General features: G+C 41.8%; 1 protein-coding gene across 2 annotated transcripts in view; it reads left to right on the top strand.

Annotated features, from left to right (window-relative positions):
- Window positions 1-20,185, top strand: part of dock4b (dedicator of cytokinesis 4b) — a gene marked incomplete at its 5' end in the record, with an annotated part of 120,867 nt that overhangs the window by 83,496 nt on the left and 17,186 nt on the right. For both annotated transcript variants that reach the window (XM_084573293.1, XM_084573292.1), the window contains 16 exons: window positions 1,043-1,137; window positions 1,693-1,768; window positions 2,221-2,321; window positions 3,450-3,508; window positions 4,538-4,686; window positions 6,433-6,518; window positions 8,752-8,847; window positions 8,932-8,992; window positions 10,321-10,414; window positions 10,687-10,835; window positions 12,107-12,193; window positions 12,310-12,414; window positions 12,673-12,814; window positions 13,142-13,308; window positions 15,443-15,529; window positions 17,513-17,689. In XM_084573293.1, the coding sequence (XP_084429419.1) occupies window positions 1,043-1,137; window positions 1,693-1,768; window positions 2,221-2,321; window positions 3,450-3,508; window positions 4,538-4,686; window positions 6,433-6,518; window positions 8,752-8,847; window positions 8,932-8,992; window positions 10,321-10,414; window positions 10,687-10,835; window positions 12,107-12,193; window positions 12,310-12,414; window positions 12,673-12,814; window positions 13,142-13,308; window positions 15,443-15,529; window positions 17,513-17,689 (1,731 nt within the window). The remainder of the gene's footprint in view (window positions 1-1,042; window positions 1,138-1,692; window positions 1,769-2,220; window positions 2,322-3,449; window positions 3,509-4,537; window positions 4,687-6,432; window positions 6,519-8,751; window positions 8,848-8,931; window positions 8,993-10,320; window positions 10,415-10,686; window positions 10,836-12,106; window positions 12,194-12,309; window positions 12,415-12,672; window positions 12,815-13,141; window positions 13,309-15,442; window positions 15,530-17,512; window positions 17,690-20,185) is intronic.

The following is a 20,185-nucleotide window of genomic DNA, read 5'->3' as shown; positions in this document are numbered from 1 at the left end:
TAATAATTGGATCACAAGTGTTCAAGACTAATTGAACAGACGCTGGTCTAGTCTGAAACACACTCCTGGAATCATGGGTTCACTTTTTAACATTAAACAGAGGGCTTCAATCAGTCTAAAATAAATGAACATATGGAAATACTACAGCATTGTTGATAATGCAATTCAGTTTTCAATTAAATTGAATTCATACAGCGTCAGTAACAGTACAAATTGTCTCAAGACGCTTTATATGGTGATAGAGTAAACTGGAATGTTTCAGCACCACGGAGAGCGACACGGACAAATTCACATTTGCGTTCTTTACAGCGTACTAATACTGCATCCAGAACTGCATAACTTAAATGAATTACGCATGCGTGTACCGCATGCATTCTACCGTACATGATGCTTTTGTGCAAATTAACAGCGTGGAACGGTTTGCCTCGAGGACGTGGACACGCTAGAAAGGAAAATGGAAAAGGGACTAAATTACTCACGGTTATTGAGTGTTGCCTGTTTCCCGCAATGATTTCAGAGAGGTAATGAAGCAGCTGCCCACAGCAACGAGGAGTAAGTAATTGAGGATGGTGGTACAAAACTGAGGGAACTCTCGGAAATACTGAAAGAAAATGCGTCTGTTTCTGTGGCTCGTTAGAGTTAGAGTTGCACTGACATCCACGTCTTGTAGTTTCCTGTCAGAATAAAAATGGTGATTTCTTGTATGCCAAGTGCAACATTCATCATAGTGTTCAAAGCTACGGATGCACCAAACTCACTGTCAAATAACTACCGCCAACATCTCAGTGTGTCACTGAACACAACAGAAAGACTGCAGCTCTCAAAAGGCACAAACAGGAAGTAACTCTTCATACCAGCAGGTGGCAGTAGTCTGTATTTTTTATTCAAAAAGGGGAAATCAGAAGAGTGACTTTAAGCTGTAGGCCAGGAGGCTAGATAGAGCTACAAATTGATGTACAGATTTGACCTTTCTTGACTCATGGTGATTCTAAATGATCCACTGTCAACTTGTTAACTACTTATTTTCTTGTGTGCATCCCAGGACTTCCTTCTCCATATCTTCACAGTCTTCAGGATCCTAATCAGGCCAGAAATGTTTCCCAAAGACTGGACAGTCATGCGACTGGTCACAAACAAGTAAGACCACACACACACAAAAACAGAACACAGTAGAGGACTTGGATGAGAGGAAATCAATGATTCAGATACATAATATGCATCTTAAACCAACTGTTCACGAGGATGCACCAGACAGGTGATTGTAAATGAATAAAAATCCAAGTGACATTTTTTTAAATTACAATTGTCTCACCTTGGACAACCTTGTCTTCCTCCACTGATCTATTACTTCTGCGGCTGCAAGGCAGAGGAGGACACTATTGAATGATATGACAGGGGAAGATCAATAAAATGCTTTTATCCACATAGTTATTAAGGTATTTAAAGCAGTAGAGCGGAGTTTGTTGATGGCGCGTATTTCCGAAAAAGCGTATTTTTAAAGCTTCAGGTCATAGCAGGGTGACAGTGATTTGTCCTTCACCAAAAACCAGTCTCTACACTTTGTCGTTTTTATTTCACCTCTACCAAAGAGCCGCTTTAAATACGCTTTGAGCCGTTCCTTGTTGTGCATTTTCCTCCAAGGTGACACGATTGCCTCCTCCGCGCCCTGCCTTACGTCTCTTGTTCTTTCAGTGTCATCATCACAACTGTCCTTTACCTTTCTGACGCTCTGAGGAAGAACTTTCTCAGTGACAAGTTTGACTACAAGGTAGGTGAAACGTGCCAGCCTGTAAATGTGTGCGTGTAGATGCGAACAAAAGCTTCTGTTCTTCAGAACTGAGAATCAAAACAGCCCGCGGCGGTGCTTTACCGCTGACACGTTTATTATAAAAGGCATCCATTCTTTTATCTTTGCACATCACAGTTTTCAAAACAAAAGCCATCGTAGTGACACGAAATGTCAAAATTAGCTCTAAGCTGAGTCTGAAATGACACCAAAGAAAGAATTGTAATAAAATAACAAGGGATTAGTTAATTAAATTAAAGTCTGTTAATATATTACTTTTAAGATATAATGTTTAAATTGGCAGTAAGAATTAAGAAACTACTGATTCCAGAGGTAAAATCATGAGCTTTGCTGACTGAATCCCTGAAAACTTTTGGTTTAAGGAGGTTTTTGCTCCCCGACTCTTGACAAGGTTTACTTTCTGTCTTTTTCAGGTGTGGGACTCGTACTTCTACCTATCTGTAATATTTATCAACCAGCCCTGTCTTCAGCTGGAGTCCTTCTCTCCTTCCAAGAAGAAAAAGATCCTGGAGAAGTAAGCAAATGTGCCCACGCGGCTGCTGCTGCTGCATGTGTTAGCGTAGTTAGATGCTGATTCAACAAGATCCATATCCTGTACGTGCTCTTGGTCAAAGCTCAGAAACAGCTGGATACACACACTCGTGCTACCTTCCAGTGGAACTTGTGGTTAGGACGCGGGAAGACGGTGCACAAAATATTTGCGGAGTCGTACGTGGTGATAACGCTGTTGCTAGGCAACTGTCGGGGCAGAGAAGCCACCGTGGCTAACAGTTAGCAAGCTAGCAGCTGGGTAACTTAATGAAGGAGTGTAAACATTTTTTTTAGCTGACACCAGTTTCATAAAATGTTCTTGTTGTTGTTAAGAGAAAAATAATTGATGTTTTTATTGAAAACCTTCTTGTTTGGTTTTCTTTATTAACAGTATTTCAAGCGTTTATTTGGGGTTTTACCTGCGCTCTAAACATTGTCATGAGGGTCGAGAGTTTGTCGATGCTAGAAGATGCTGTGGAGTCAGTGTCCGTGTTTTGCTCTAGCAAAAAAAAAACAAGAACTTTAACCTTTGAAGGTTTTTGTTTTAACTCCCCTTCAGTTACGTGGTTGCAACGTTATGTTTATTAAGGCTTTGACACAGTAACATACGCTAATGTGCTATATGTTTATGCTAATTATGCGACGATCTACTTATGTACACCTTCAGGTCATTAGGACCCCCTAATTTTTGTCGATAATAATTAAGGTTAGTTTGCTTGTAAAATCATAGTTTAATAGCTATTTACTCTGAGAATGATGTATATAATGTTACACTCATTTTGTGATTTTGTTTATGTATTTATTTTTCTCACGGCGTGTTGCGTTGATGGCAAGTGATGCTTGGTGTAAAGTGTAGATAAATGCCAGTAATTAAAGAATGCTTTGAGCTCGTGATTCAGCTGTAGGGGAGCTTTCATTTTCCTCAGACGTATTATACAGTTATGAAGAAAACTCGAATATAAACTACATCTCGTAAAGAATTTCTCCTTACGAGGTCATGAACACTACAAGAGAAGGCCGTTGATCTGGACTTTTTCTCATGAATATGTTAAACATGACCCCATTTTAAAGCAGCAACATTTCTAACCATTTTTTTTTTTCCCCCCTGCAGATATGGAGACATGAGGGTGATGATGGGTTGTGAGATCTTCAGCATGTGGCAGAATTTAGGTAAGCCTTTGAAAAAGGCCGGACCAGTAATACAATAGCATATTAACCTATAAAAAAATGAAGACTCCAAATTTTTCCCTTTGTTTAGTGCAAAGAAGTACAAGTACATTGTGTAAATGTTTACATTTAATGAACTATCCTGTTACAAAACATGTAAGGTAGATTTTGTAAGAAAAATAACTGCAATTTCTGTTTAGTTCTAGATCTGTTAACTTTTACTAAAACTGTGTGAACCCTAGGAATAGCAGTTACTTAAAATCATACCACGGGCCAGATTAGACCCTCGGGCGGGCCGGTTTTGTCCCACCGGGCTGTGTGTTTGACACCCCTGGGTCAGACGCAAGATAAATGAGATTTATAGTTGCTTCAAAATGAAGTTCTGGTCTTCCATTGCAGCACTCGGCGTCTATAGCAACATGCTCTGAAATATGCCATATTCATTTATTCATATTTAGTTCTTGAAGTCTGTGTGACGCTCCGACTTCAGAGAAAGAGAACGCAAATAAACTCTCCGCTGTGTCTTTGTGCTTGAGTTGATGGGATCTAAAAAGTTTTTATTTTTTTCCCCCTTTATTCTGAAAAACTATTTGTCTCCATGGCAACCAGCTCGATTCCTCAGTCTGCTTTAAGTGGATGCTATTTGTTCTTCTCTGTGATGGATCTATGCAATTTTCTTCTTTTATAGTAATTTCCACAGTAGCTGTGTGTGTACAAGTGTGTTCTCCAAGTGCACTTTGAAATCATTTCTATTTTATTTGACGTTAATATAAATGCTGAAGCCTATCAGTGATGAATTAAAATGCTGCATATGCACCACGATTATTTAGTTTATGAAAATACCTCTTCCTAATTGCGCAGCCCACTCCAACCAAATTATCAGAGCAGCTTCCACTGTGGCTGAAGTTTCTGAAGAAAGGAGGGCTGCTGTCTAGAGCTGGCCGTATTGTCCTCGACATAAACAGTGAGGGAGAGAAAACCGGGGAGAAAGTGAAAACCTAACCTCTGCGTCGACCCGTGTCTCCCCACCAGGGGAACATAAGCTGAACTTCATCCCGGCAATGATTGGGCCATTCCTGGAGGTGACGCTGGTGCCGCAACCTGATCTGAGAAATGTCATGATCCCCATCTTCCATGACATGATGGACTGGGAGCAGAGACGCAGCGGCAATTTCAAACAGGTATAGAAATACATTTCCTACCAGTGAAATCATGAATTTAACTGTTGAGCGGTGCATAGGTCATTGGGAGTCATGGTCTTCCAAAAATGTATCCAAAAAGGCCCATATTTATTATGGCATAGTGCGACTGATAAGAAGTAAAGAGTAAAGGGGGTGTTTTTGTCAAAAGAATATGATAAAACAGTTTTGAACACTGGCTGTGTTTACATGGACAATATTTCTTTATCCAGATTGAAATCACTTTGATTCCATATTAGCTGTTTACATGGGCGCTGAATAAAAGGACCTGATAAGATAAATGTGTTCACATGTCTCAAAGCTTCAGTCATAATATAAGTTTTTGGACATGTGCAAAGTGGTTCTGCCTCGCAACTTTAGTGACAGCTCTCACTGCTCACACCGATTACGGTTTCAATCTCCTCGTCAAACACAGCTCGTTGTTTTGCTACTTAAGTATTTCTGTCTCTCCTCGAAACTTGTCACATCACCCGATGGTTACCCCACGCTGGGCAAATGTACAGTAAGAATGGGATATATTCCACCTCCAAAAAATGAATTGGTGTGTTTACATGGTTATTAGGTGTAAGTCTGTTTCTTTTGAGTGGGCTATCACGGGTTCACACCACCCCTCTCAATTCAGTTTAAAGGCCAGTCTGTTCTAAGATGGTTACATGAGGCAGTTTTGTTCTAATTAAGCCCTTAAAGGGGAACTACTGTTTTTTACAACCTGGACCTTATTTCTGGCATAAAATGCGGTCGTTTACTCACCCATATAACTTCTGTGTAATTTGTAGTCCTTCGGGAGATAATGAGACCTGCGTATATCCATGTTGTGGGAGTGACTGGGGCACCGAAACGCAGCCTCTAAATAACGCATTATCTGCCGCGAAGCTCGTTCATTTCACCAATATTTTGTTATCGTACGCTAGTGCTATCCCCCGTTGAGTCCGGAGTTACCTGTTATCATCATCTGGGGTCTGTAGATTGACCTACAGACCGCGCACTCGCGACGGTCGGCTTGTATACACATCACTTGTTGGCAAATCACAGGTAAACAAGCCAACTGTCGTGGGTGCGCGCAACGCTCAGAGACGACATCATCCAGGTCAGAAGACATCATCCGGGGTCTGTTGGTCAGTCTCCAGACCCCGGATGATGATAACAGGTAACTCCGGACTCAACAGGGAATAGCACTAGCGCATCATAACAAAATATTGGTGAAATTAACAATTTTCGCGGCAGATAATGTGTTATTTAGAGGATGCGTTTCGTTGCCCCATTCACTCCCATTACATGGATATACGCTTATCTAAATATTTCCCGAACGAATACAAATTACACAAAAGTTATATGGGTGAGTAAACGACTGTATTTTATGCCAGAAATAAGGTCCAGGTTGTAAGAAACAGTAGTTTCCCTTTAATCTGATCACGCGTGGAATACTAGTGTATGTCAACGTAGCCACTGAAGGGTTAAAACCCTATATCATTGTTTCAAAAGGGTTAGGTTACAGTTAACCCAACTCTAACCCTTTAAAAATCATTTCAATACATGATATTTCTAAACACACATCACTTGTTGGGACTGTTCATGATAGAATGAGACAGTTGCCTTTATGTTTACATGACTGACTCTGACACTCAACACAGATTTTATCTCCATCTGTGGTTGTATTTCCTTCCAGGCGCTCTAACAGTATTTTGGAACTGGCAGCGTCTTTGAGTTTTTAATGCGTTTTCTCCACAGGTGGAGGCCAAGCTGATTGACAAGCTGGACAGCCTGATGTCTGAGGGCAAAGGAGATGAGACATACAGGGAGCTCTTCAACAGCATGTGAGTTTAATGAAAGAATCAGCAGAACAGGATTCATATTCACTCAGAAGGGAAGGTCTCCTAGAGTCTTGTAACGTGGCCCGTGAAGTCACTTCCGATGAAAAGCAAAATCACAACAACAAAGGCCTCGGTGAAACTGCTTGGGCAGAGGCCAGGTCAGGATACAACGCACTACCTGTGAAAGAATAATAATTTGTTTATGGGGTCTAATGACCTGAAAGAGCCCACCCACACAAGGCCTCATCAGATAAATGTCTGCGTGGGCTGCGATTTGCAGGTTGTTTGCCTCAGTAAATGGCTGTTTTATCTGCGAGTGGATGTGTCTAAGTATTCTCCTTTTGAAAATGAGCTTTTAATCCTGAAATCCAGGCCTCCTTTATCGCAATAAACACTGGTTTGGATTGCTTTCTGAGAAGCAGCAGCCTAATAAGAAAATGTTTCACCATTCAAACTTTTCATTGAGTAGGCCATGGTTAGGTCTGTATTTGAAATAGCTTTTATCAGGCGGATTTTGGTAGAATAATAACAAGAGGTAAGTGATGAGTGTTCAGTCGGCTTCATCTTCACTCACTCCTCCTCTCAGTCCATGTTCATTCTTACCTTATGTTTCCTGCATGCTTAGTATTTGCTAATATATTTACGTGTGCGTGTGTGTGTGTGTCCCTGCTTCTTCTGTGGTTTGTGCTTGTTTGTGTTTTCACCCGTCACTGTGAGCTACTAATATTTTGGCTTTGAAAGGTCCTGTATTACAACTTATCGTCCAAGACATTATTGCATTGTCGAGGAAGTCGTATTTTCTGATTCACACACACATACAGCACTGCACGTCGTTTCTAGTAGCACATGAATCAAATCTTTATAAGTATTTTATAAGTATATATCTGTTATAATTGTCCCTTTTGTCATCCATAGTCAATCATTCTCTTTCCCACCATTTTTATATGTCAAACATTACAGAATATAGTGTAATATCTAGAGCCCGACTGAGGAAAAAAATCTGATATCAATATATGGGCCGATATCAAACATACCTGATGTAGGATACCCATATAATGACAATATGTAGTGTTATATATAAATGTGTTATCCATAGGTACATATAAATGTATTATCTGTAATATATGTATGTGTACGGTATTGGACATATGACAAACTTTAACTGGCTAGCTAACTTGCTGACATAGAAGTCGGAGTCGGAGAAATTTTAAATAAAATTCAATAATAGTTTTTTGATTTGGGTTTCTAGCAATTTCACAAACTAGTTCGCAACTTCATATGAAGGCAACTTTTGACTCCGTGCCGCTGTTTGCTAAATTGTTATGCGAGTGCTGAGAATATTATAAAAAAAAAAAAAATAAATTAGTAACAGCGCGCTCTGCTGGACAAATTATGTACTGTCACATATCATTATCGTCCGATAATATCGGCTGAACGATACATCGGTCGGGCTCTGATAATATTTCTGCATACTATTAAAGCTAGATACTTAATCTATATAGTACATTATAATGTAATATATGCATTAGCTACCACTATTATTAATTTAGACTATAAGTTACTGCTATTTTTCTGTTGAAACCTGCAATTTAATTTATTTATGATTTAAGCCTATTTTTATTTTTATTTCTATTTGAATTTGTTTATTTCTTATTATTTAGTCGGTTTCCCTCTTGCTAACGCCACTAACCCCTAAGCTAACCTGTGTGAGTGTGTGCTGATATTAATCATATTAATATTAATTTATTCCGCCTATGCTTCCCGCCTGGAGTAGAATTCCTCTGTTTGGTCCGTACCCTAGGTAAGACGTTCTCCTCTTTGTTCTCTCAGTGTCGTCTGTGTCAGGGGAAATGGGGAATAATTATTTCAGCCAAGTAATTAAACGAATAAAGAACCAGCTACAGTGTTTTGGCTGTCGTATGTTTGTCCTCTTTACCAGCCGGCTGAGCTAACCAGTCAGTCGTTAAAATGTGTTAAGGTGGCAAAATTGTAAGTTGTGATTTTATTTTTTATTTTTAAAGCCACCTTTTGCTTGAACTCCCACAGGCAGGCCAACAAGCATAGGTGACACTGGTGTGACTGAGATTGATTTCCTCTTTGCTTTGCCTCTTTTCCTTTCTTAGTAATTTCTTCCATCATCACTCCTCTCCCTATTTTCTCTCTTTTTGCCTCTTGTCTGTTTTGGTCTTCACATCCCTCTCTGTCTTGTCCTGTCTCTCTTCATTTTGTCCTCCAGCCTGCTGAAGAAGATTGAGAGAGAGACCTGGAGGGAGAGTGGCATCTCTCTGATCGCTACGGTTACTCGCTTAATGGAGAGGCTGCTGGACTACAGGTGAGAGCGTGCACACGTATGCTCACAGACACGCACATGCCTGTTATATCCCTTTGAGTCATGGCGTTTATGTGTCTGCCGCAGGGATTGTATGAAGCTGGGAGAAGTGGATGGCAAAAAGATTGGATGTACTGTCAGTTTACTGGTGAGTAACAGTTACTTCCTGTGTCTAAGTCACAAAGTCATCTTTTTAACAAAATGAATGACAAATGCATCCTCTGGACCAGACTAGAGTGTATTCCACTCTCACATCCGTATCTTATCTGTTTGATAAATGTGAAGCAAAAGCCAGGAGAAAATTAACTTAAAAATTAAGCTTAGTTAAACCTAGCCTAGCTTAGCTTAGCTTAGCTTAGCCTATCATAGCTTAGTGTAAATACTCTAAATGAGGATAATGTGCTTATTGGCTTGCTGGCTGTCTTGTTGAAAGTTTGATCTGTCTCATATCTGTCCAATAAATATAAAGCAAGAGTCAGGAGAAATTAATCTTAGATTAGCTTACTCTAGTGTATCTTAGCTTAGCCAAGCCTAGCTTAGCTTAGCGTAAAAACTCTGAATGAATGTAAAATGCTTTTTGGCGTTCTTGTTTTCTTGTCGGAAGCTTTGATGAGACTCTCATATCTGTCCAATAAATATTAAATACGAGCCCGGGGAAAGTTCTCTTAGATTAGCTTACTTTAGCATAGCTTAGCCCATCATAGCGCAGTGTAAAAACTGTTTTTGTCCAAAAGTGTAAAATGAATACTGCCTACTAACACATCTAAATGTGACCCGTAAATCTACATTTCCAGTCTTAATGCTAAGCTAGGCTAACTGTCTTTTGGATGTAGCTGCATATTTAACACACATACATGGTTATGTTAAAGATCTTCTCTTTTGATTCTTTCCAGAAAGGCAAATAGGTATTTTCCCCAAGCATTTCCTTTAAATATTTGTATTAAGCTAAAGACTTCAACAATATATCTCTGTAGATGTTAATGTGGTCAGTCCATCTTCATTTGTGCAGCAGAAAAGAGAACATATTAGCCTTCAAAGGCATGGGTTGTATTTTAAACACTTTTAACACCTATAATGCAGATTAATCCATATATTATAACTGTCTTGCGTGTCAGAGGGTATGTTTAACACAAAGTACTGTGAGATATGAGAGAGATGAGCCTGTTAATACCCTCAGTTCATCCTGTTTTACAAAATATATTAGTTCATATAGTTGCAGTGTCGTTAACAGGAGGTGTAATTATTTTTCCTGATCAATGGAAGTTTTCTTTATGTACCTGCAGCCATCTGCAAGAGCACCTGGATGTTTAAGGCAGATGGCTCAAAAGTTACTGCGAATCATCCGCTCTGACATACAGTTACACCTGTGCCGTAGAACAGCCTGTCACTTTCAGACGCTGTGCTCATTTACATCTCTAAATTCACTCCATAATTGTGTTGTCTTCTCTCTCGAAAAACACCCACCGCTCCCGCCAGAACTTCTACAAAACCGAGCTGAACAAGGAGGAAATGTACATCCGCTACATTCACAAACTCTACGACCTGCACTTGAAAGCTCAGAACTACACAGGTACGCCTTAAGGAACAACTCCAACATGGTGTCAGCTTGTGTGGGAGATACGTTGTTCTTGTCTTGCTATATGTGCTAAAGTATGCGTACACATGTTTACCCTCCTGGAGGATGTGTCATTCTTACAATCCTTTCATCCTTTTATGTGTTTTGAATATGTTGCTCTGAATAAGTCGGATTTTTCTCTGTGGTGTTTTCCTGAAACGCTGCTTTCATATTCATAAAGATGTCCTCGCTTTCTTTTTTTTTTTCTTCTTCTTTGTGTTTCACAGAGGCGTCATACACCCTGCTGCTGTACGATGAGTTATTGGAGTGGTCGGACAGGCCGCTCAGGGAGTTCCTCAACTATCCCATGCAGAGCGAGTGGCAAAGAAAAGAGTATTTGCATCTCACTATCGTCCAGAACTTCGACAGGGGGAAGGTGAGCTTCTCTCTGCTACATTTTACCGTTGACATGACTGAACAAGAACAGGCCGCACGGATGATGAAATCTAATAAGCTTTGATTTTAGTCATGGCAGTCGGAAGTATCTCCACATACGACGCCTAACACCAGCGGGGCGAGTGGCTTCTTAATACTGCTAAATGTCAGCGAATGTACTAAGCCAGTCGGTTTTATTAAGAGCTCTAAGCACTCAGCAGCACGTCAGCTACTCATGCATATTCTAGGATATAAATGTGATTCTGTTTCATGCCTGGAAATGAAAAGGAAGCACAGCCATTATTATTAATGGCTCATTTAGAGTAAATACGTGTTAGGATTTCAATATAATAAGCGTGAACAATTTCATAAAACATTAATACTCGATGAGAGAGCCAGTTGTTCCCTGCTGCTTCTGGGATATGACATCATGCACATGAAATGAAATCCCTTCTTAAGAGCAGAGCCGCGTGCTGCACAGAGTTCATTTCTACCTGTCATGGACTGTGACAGCAGCCCGAGGCTTCAACACCTCCCCGGTTTAATCAGATGGATCGCTGGTGGCTCTAATTAAGTGGGATCCATACTGTCCCGCAAAATTCTCCAGCGTTGCTCTCAGAAATGTTGCAATAAAGACTGACGGGCGAAGCGTGGCATGCACTGAGAGTCAGCGGTAAGGCTGGCAGCTTAAACACAGCTCAGCTGATTCAGGATGCAGCTTCATTTGAGGACTAGTTCTCAGGGTGTGCAGGCTTTCTCCCCTCCCCCCCTTCTCCCTTTTCTTCTCTTCTAATTTTATCTCTTTATCCTAACTACTTTTGCTATTGTGCTGCACTCTCTGGGGGGAATGCGGCATTGTGAAAACCCTAAAAAAATGACACTTACCTAAAAAATAAAAAAGCTTTACCATCCCTGATGAAATAACTTAGCTCTGCGGAATCGTTAAAACGGCTCACCTCGTTACTCATAGTCCAATTTTCCTTCACGTTCGCGAGCTGTGCCATCTGCCGGCGCCGCTGCACGGGGATTAGAAGGCAGCCAGAAAGGAAAGCTTTTCATTTAATTAGCAAGGTGGTGGTGTGCCGCGTGTACCTGCGTGAAGAGCTTGTGTTCGACTCCTGATATTGTTGACTCGGCTGCGCCACCCAGTGGAGGCGGCGTGGTTTAGCAGTACCACTGCAGATAAAACACTCCGGTTTCTGCTCAGCCTATTGCTGACACAGTTATTGCTGACATAAGTTATTAACATTTTTTGGGTTTCTGTGTACACAGTGTTGGGAGAATGGCATCATCCTTTGCAGAGAGCTTGCTGACCAGTATGAGTCCTACTACGACTACAGGAACTTAAGCAAAATGAGGGTAAGTTATTATTGGGTTATTGGTTCCCTTTCCCACAATATCTGTGCACAACGTAGCTTATTGTACTGGCAATGTCGGATTATTTATACAGCTTTGTTCCTGATTTTCTTTGCCAGATGATGGAAGCCTCTCTCTATGACAAGATCATGGACCAGCAAAGACTAGAACCTGAATTCTTCCGAGTCGGTTTCTATGGGAAGAAGTTTCCTTTCTTCTTACGGGTAAGGAGTCTCCACATTCCCTTTGTGTTGAAAACAGAGGAATAAAGGAAGAAGACCTGCAGGAAGAATTAACTTTTCTTATGTAAGACTCCCCCAGTGCAAGGTGACATTCAGCAACTCTTGTTCGGTGCCATTTAATGATGTAACAGGCCCTGTCCTTGGTGGAGCGTGCAGATCAGGCTGCAGTTGCGGCGTGCGTCCACTAGATGTCAAGCTAACCCCACGCTATCTCCCTTTGCTCGCCCTCCCTCGCTGCAGAACAAGGAGTTTGTGTGCCGCGGCCATGACTACGAGAGGCTGGAGGCTTTCCAGCAGCGGATGCTCAATGAGTTCCCCCACGCCATCGCCATGCAGCACGTCAACCAGCCGGACCAGACCATATACCAGGCAGATGCACAGTGTATCCTTGGCTGTAGAACGAGGCACATACTTAAATTTATTGACGCAAGGTTTGAGACATCCGCGCTGCAGTCTAATGTGTGGAAATGCATACAAACTGACAGCGCAGTGCACACGCGTACAAGCTTTGTGTATGAAGCAAAGGCTAGTAATTGGGCTTCCACACACTATACCTCACTCTTTTTTGTGCGGTCTCTTTCTCTTTGGCTCATTAAACCGCCCCGCGAACCCCTGTCCATGCATTCCTTCCCCGAAAACTTTTTTTCCTTTTTTTTTCAGCCTGTAGCTGCTCTTTTCTTGCACTTTCCTTAACTTCTGGCGCCTTCAGACCTGCAGATCTACGCTGTTACTCCCATCCCGGAGAGTCAGGATGTGCTGCAGAGAGATGGGGTTCCTGACAACATCAAAAGCTTCTACAAGTTTAATCACATTTGGAGGTTCAGATACGACCGGCCCTTTCACAAGGGTACCAAAGACAAGGAGAACGAGTTTAAGGTACAGGACAAAAAATAAAATAAAATCTACAAATGCACTTGAACAGACACTTCATGTGGACACATGCAAAAAGGATAATGTCATAAACTTAGAGCCCATGAACACGTGAGGAGCAACTGCACAGTGTGACAGGAAATCAAACTGTATATATGTAAATATTTAAAATCTATATGGACATTAACTTTAGTTGCAGTAGATTGATGTGACATAGCTTTATTTCCCTGCTCCTCTGCCTTCATCCATCAAGTGCTCTATAGGTAGTGGTAGTTAAAGCAGTGCTCAGGTATTAATCTGTGTATAGTGCATGTTTTATTCATTATGAATATCCGTAATTACACGCAGAAACCCTGATACTAGTCAGAGCTGTGTACAGCTAAACGCAAATGAAGTCTTTACGGCCTGATTCAGTCACACACATCCACACACACAGCTGCACACGCTCCAAAGACACGCAGATATTATTCTCATAAATATTCAGTTTTAATACATACACGCTTCATGCGGTCCTCTCATCTCGGTTCCATCAAGGCTATTTGGTCAAATTTAATCATGATATCGCATTTCCATCGGGGCTGGATACCTCTGGCCCTCAGGTGGGAATAATATGTATGATAAACTTTTCCACGCGACAGCCGGGATATGGTTCCATCACTCATAATAAAATAGTAAAGAAAGCTGTTCCACACAATTTGGCAAACTTTCTATCAGCAGGAAAAAAAGTAGTTTGTAGAAAGGTCAAGACTTTTATTTATGTCAGATTCTGCTTTCAACTTCCTGCTATTAAACTGTATTACATGCTTTTTTTTTTTTTCAAACAACATCCAGGTGGGTTTCTTGGCCTTAAAGAGCATAAAATCAATAAAGGGCAGCAGGGTTGTGTAGTGAGTCGGAAGACCTTTCTTCAACCCGAGGACACTGGATCGATCTTGCATGTCAGCACTCATCTACCCTGTTGGAGTGTCCTTGAGCAAGACACAGAACTAAGCTTAAAATAAATGAAGATGTATCGGGACCTGGGTCATCATACGCCTGCAAATGGCCAAGCAGGACATAAAAAATAAATCTAAAGATATATATGCTTAATTTTGAGTTTTTGGTAACAAACAAAAGTTTTCTGCACAACAGAACCTTAGCATCAACCATTAGCTGTAGCCGACAAAGAATGTAGGCCCCACTTCAACACACGGTTTTGCTACCGCTATCTTGTTCTTCAGTACTTGCTGTGGCAGACAAGTATCTGTGGTACAAACATTATGCTACAAGAGCTAATATTATATATAGCTCATGTAAGTGATAATGGTTTTCTTTGCACCCCTCTAAGCGAAGTCAGCCCTCCTTAGTGGCAAGAAGTGCTCTCATTAGTGTGATGTTCTCTGCCTACTTGTGAATAATTCCATCCCAATTGTGTCCAAATACAAAATCCCAGAGTTTTTTCGATTTGTTGCACTGTTGTTTTCTATGCAACACACAAAATTGGTTTGCTCCAAAAAGGGGCGTGGTTAAAACCTCCTCTGTACATTGAAGACACAGTGGAGTCATTCATCTATAAAAATTTGTGAAAGGTATATAACATACGTTGCCAGAACTTAATATATCTTTAAATTATTGGCATAGCTGAACAACAACAATTTATATTTCAGTGTTTAATAGCATGAAATCCTCAAATCTGAGAAGTTCAAACATGCTGTACATAAAAAAATATTTAACAGCTGTCCAACCTTGAGGCTTCTCGACATGTTTACAGCACAGCGTAAACAGTATTATAGGTGCTCCGCTATAGTGTGAATCTATTATGTTTATAGCCTGCAGTGCGTACTGGACTTTTCCATAGTTTACTGTCAGAATGACCTTGTGAGGTGTTGGCATGTTGACAAGCATGCTGGCTGACGGTGTAAGTGGTGGAACATGAATGATGATGGGCGATATAAGACATGACATATGACCTATGCCTAAAAGTGGGTGTTTGGCAGAGGATATGCTTTTCATGTTTTCCTCAAACTGAGTATCGGTAATTACATTTGCGCGCAGCGGGCCGCCAGGGATGGAGTGCATGTCTGCATAAGGCATGAGTATGGATTTTTTTATTTTTATTTTATAGCAATCAGCTAATTCTTGTGAATGTGCGTTTATGCAGAGCCTGTGGGTGGAGAGGACAACGCTGACTCTGGTCCAGAGCCTCCCAGGCATCTCCCGGTGGTTCGAAGTGGAGAAGAGAGAGCTGGTGAGTGTGACCACCTCTGACGCAATAACCACGAAGACATTAATACAACACACAGTCATCTCACACATACACTTTTATTCTGCTGGTTGCAATTTAGAGTACTGCCTGCCAATATCCAAGTATTGATCCTAGTCATTACATTGAACAACAATAATGACCTAGGTCATAGGTTTGGGGCTATTGGACACATTAAATTTCCTCCATTGGATTGATTGGATGTCGTGCTAAAAGTCAAATGGCTTTGCTTTGATTGCCAACATGTCCAATTTGAGAATGGATTTTTATATTGGGAAATCATTTTTGGCCCGGAAGTCATACTTGCTCCTCGTCCGTTGCTACATTGTGTAAATCCTCTAAAAACGCCTTTTGTCTTCTCATTCAGATCTCTAAGGAGTGGGAGGATTTCAAATGCTGTTAAGTCCAGCGTTTGCGAAACGTAACGCAGTGTCTGTCTCCGACGCTCCGAGCGCATATTCTTTAGTTCACAGCTGCTGAGCGTGGTGTGAAATTGTGGATTGTAAGCCCGGCGTTACTCTACGATAGTTACGCGGTCCAATTGCATGTGAAATGCAAAACTGGCAAAAGCTGTGCTAGCTGAGGGATTAAGCTTTGTGTGAGGAAGAGAGAAAATGGGAGGCTGGATGAAGGGAGGATGTTCAAAAGCACCCATATTCTAATTACGTGCGTGCCCATATTTATAAGCTGCTATAATCGTTGCATATTTTTTCCTGTTGATCAATTACTACTTGTATGCGCCGTTTTGGCATCTTTTGGTTGATTTGGTTGTTTTTTTCCAGACTGCAATCCTTACTGTTTTAGTTTGCCCTTACCCCAAATGAAGAAGACAAGGCGTTTTAGATTTCAGTAAAAATGTTCTAAAAACCACATCTCTCGTTCACCAAACACCACTCCGACACAGTTAACAACTAACCGTTGAACATAGTGGAGACAGACATCGAAAACAAAGGCAGCTGAACTTGTTTGAGTTTTCCTTGAAGACGTTTCACCACTCATCGACTGCCGAGTCATGACCTAAAGGGCTTGGCTTTCCTGTGTTGGAGGAACGATTGTGTGTTTCTCAAGTGGTTGTTTTTTTTTCCAGTGGACAAGTCTGTATATTATTTACTCACCTGAACTGTTTTGGCCTACATGTTCTTCAGCTTGGGACTTAGCAGTCCATCTTACAACCTTACAACAAGGGATACTCTTTTGAGGAAAGCCATGGACACATTTTATCCAGAGGAGACAGATGGTTTGAAAAAGGAGTAAAGGAAGCCATCTGTAAAATTGGAAACACCCTCTCTAAAGAGGGGAGGTGGACTGAGACACCACTTATCAGCCACTTACTACACACTCTCGACGTATCTCCCCAAAATGTTTCACCCCCATTCGCGGCTTGTCTGGAGAGTTTCTGGCCGTTAATGGGTCATTAGAGAACCAACAATCGTGAAGAGAAGATACCACCCAGGTTAACTTGGAACAACATCCTCAAATTGGTGGTGACTATCTGGTTAACGGACCAGACTCTTGAGTTTCGGGTAGGTGCCACCCTCAGAGAAAATCACATTGCTCACCAGTCATCCATAACTGAAGAAGCCACCTGGATGAGTGGTGAAATGTCTTCAAGAAAACTGAAAGAATTCCTTTTGTTCTAGATATATCACATGCTGGAGGGCAGTTAATTCCCTCAGGAATTCGATGAGACTGAAAATGAGAGTGATGATTAGACGTCAAGTAGACAGAAACACGATCCCAAATTAATGCTAAGGTTGATGTGCCATTTTGGGGAATTAAAGGGATTTTGGATTGGACTTTTTGGAAGGTTCGAAAACCTGTTTGACACCCATTTAAAAAAGCTAGTAAACCCCTCAAATGCAACTAGCCCTCCTTTAAACTCAGGCATTCAGGCTGTAGTAAGCTCCTGCTCCAGCCACAAAACAGCAGGTATACTATTAAACGTCTCCACAACCTTCTCGTCCACAGGTGGAGGTGAGCCCGCTGGAGAACGCCATCGAGGTGATCGAGAACAAGAACTTACAGTTGCGCACGCTGATCACCCAGTGTCAGAGCCGGCAGATGCAGAACATCAACCCCCTCACCATGTGCCTCAACGGGGTCATCGACGCCGCTGTCAACGGGGGGTTGGCCCGCTACCAAGAGGTATGGTTCGGCTTGATAGAGGATAAGGTTGGAGGGTTTTAGAGACCCGGGCAGGAGTGAGAAGCTATGACATATGGATTGTCTAATGATGCATGAAGGTGGGCTTGAGCGCGAGAGACGTATGGGCACGGTGGAGCGCTTCGCGGAGGGAGGAGCGGGCGGACAGATGGATGGACGGATGCTTGAACGGTTGGGTGAAGGTTTGACCGAGTGGATAGATGAGCGGAGAGGGGGTGAGAGCGGGAAAATTAGATGCGTTGGCGGCGGAGGGAAGGGGGTGGATGGATGGCAGTTTTCAGTCAATGGATATAGATGGATGGATGGATAGCGGGGTCAGGTCGAAAAATGGCAGATAGAGGAAGGGGAGGAAGGAGTATAGACAGATGGATGGCTAATAATAGCTAAATGAATGAGAGGGGAGTGTTTATGCAGCTGCTACGGTATATTATACACTGAAGTGGTAACAAACCCATGCACAGATTGGAAAAGAAAACAGTCTCGCTGACAAACATTTGCATCTACTTCTGCCTCTGGAGCGGAGACAGTCGCGGGATGATAGTGCAATTCGTTAAACCACGAGGAGCACAATTGTAGAAAAAAAGACGACAAAAAAATCTACTCAAGAAAATGGCTTTCGCCCCTCGACAAAACTGAGTGGACTCAGCGACTTGCTCTGTGTCGCATAGCAACCGCTGCGAGCATGTGTGAGTGTGTGTTGAGCGGGCACATACTGTATGCGTGCGCCGGCGAGTGAAGAGCATGCCTCTGCGTAGAAGTAGCCCATTAAGGTTTGTAGGATACTGATAAAGCCACAAAGGTAAAGGGCTTTCCAACCTGGCTGCCATTATTGTGTTAGAAAAATTACAGTGTATGGAAGGATTTTCCAAAATACTTGTAGAGCCCTTTACTTTCATACCCACTTTGAAGGATTATGCATATATACACAGTATTCAATGCATACAAATGATTTTTCTCCGGGTATAGCGTTCACAAAACATATTTTTTCCATGAACTGGACACGGGCAAGGCTTGCTGTTATCAACGCTCATTTCTTCCTTGCCGAAACATAGCAAGCGGCACCCCACGGACTCCCGACTGCAAATCTATTAATTTCCCCGCGTAATGCCGATTGACAGCTGTGGAAGTTTGCCGCGAACGAAGGAGAAATTGTCATTATTAATATTCAGATTTATAGCTTTAGCTTGAGCTGAAACCCTCGAGGGGGAATGCTGTCTTGATTTATTTTTTCCCCTCCCCTCATAGTTCCATCTCTAATTGGACTTTTTTTGCTAATGATTAACTGAGCCACTCCTCGGCGAGGTCTCACTCCCCCGCAGCCCGACGAGAAATTTCCATCATTCGTAGACGATTATTGATTATTTCTTTTTCCGGAGTTTCTTGGATTTCCTGCTGTACTTCTCTCTCTAGAATTACCGCCTTCACTCTGTTGCACATCTGACTGCAAAGAGTCCAATAATGTGCGTGCAATAAAATATTTTTTAATTCCTTATCCGTCCTGTTGTGGAGTTTAATAAGAGAGGAACGCGGTATCGTGTGCAGGGCATACTAATACGCAACAAAGATTTTCATCTGTGGATGTTTGTCTGGAATTATTATTGAGGATTCACAGTCTCTTTGATAGGGAGGGTGTGTGTGTGTGTGTGTGTGTTTGAAGCAGCCTTGAGTATCTTTTCTCTTTTACTTTCCCTTTGGAGATAGACAGCTGTGTCCTTCAGAAAGAAACTGTGCTGAACTCCCCCTTTACCTTTCAATTCTTTCTTTGTGCGTCTGTGTGCATTTCCTTCTGGGGCAGATTGGAAAGCAGATTGTAAGCCGGGGCCTTTCATCGGTTCATCGTCTCTTCTCCTTTTGTGTACTGCGATGCAGATTGAAAAGGATTTCCCCGTAATCTGTAGACTCTTCACAAGTATTCCTGGCACTGCAAACAGCAACGATCTGGCATTTAACGTATGGATGCGTCGAGAACTGTTATCATCATTCAAAGCAGACTTGGGCATTTCTCCATCTTATCTTTGTCTCCTTTGAATCGCCTTTATGTCGGAAATGTCTGGGAAAGAGAATATAATATCAAGTAGGGTGATCTTTTTTAAAAAGAACCGATCTGTAACAAAGAGCATGAATAAAAGCTTTTAAAATCTGAGTCCAGACTGGCTATTAAATCAAAGTAAACTCGTCCCTTTGATTCCCCTAACATCCACTTAGGCGCGGAGTTTATCTTTTTCTAGTTTTAGACCTTATGTACTTTTATTCTGGTCCCTGGACTTGATGATAATATCACAACACAAAAACCCGGAGAGGAGTGCTGCACCTCTTTTTAAGGGGATGTTAGTTTAGTGTGGTGTTTTTGCTCACTTTTCCCAAATGTTTTTAAGCTCTCGACAAATAACTGTGTGGAAGCTAATTCACTGTGTCAGGCCAGCTGGGATTCAGGTAACGCTGCAGTGCAGAAAGCCTGCCGCTTCAGATCCTGGTGCG

Source organism: Chelon labrosus (genome assembly GCF_963514085.1).
Source record: "Chelon labrosus genome assembly, chromosome: 23".
NCBI lineage: Eukaryota > Metazoa > Chordata > Actinopteri > Mugiliformes > Mugilidae > Chelon > Chelon labrosus.
Note: the sequence above shows the minus strand (reverse complement) of the source record. Positions and strands in the feature narration are given on the sequence as shown.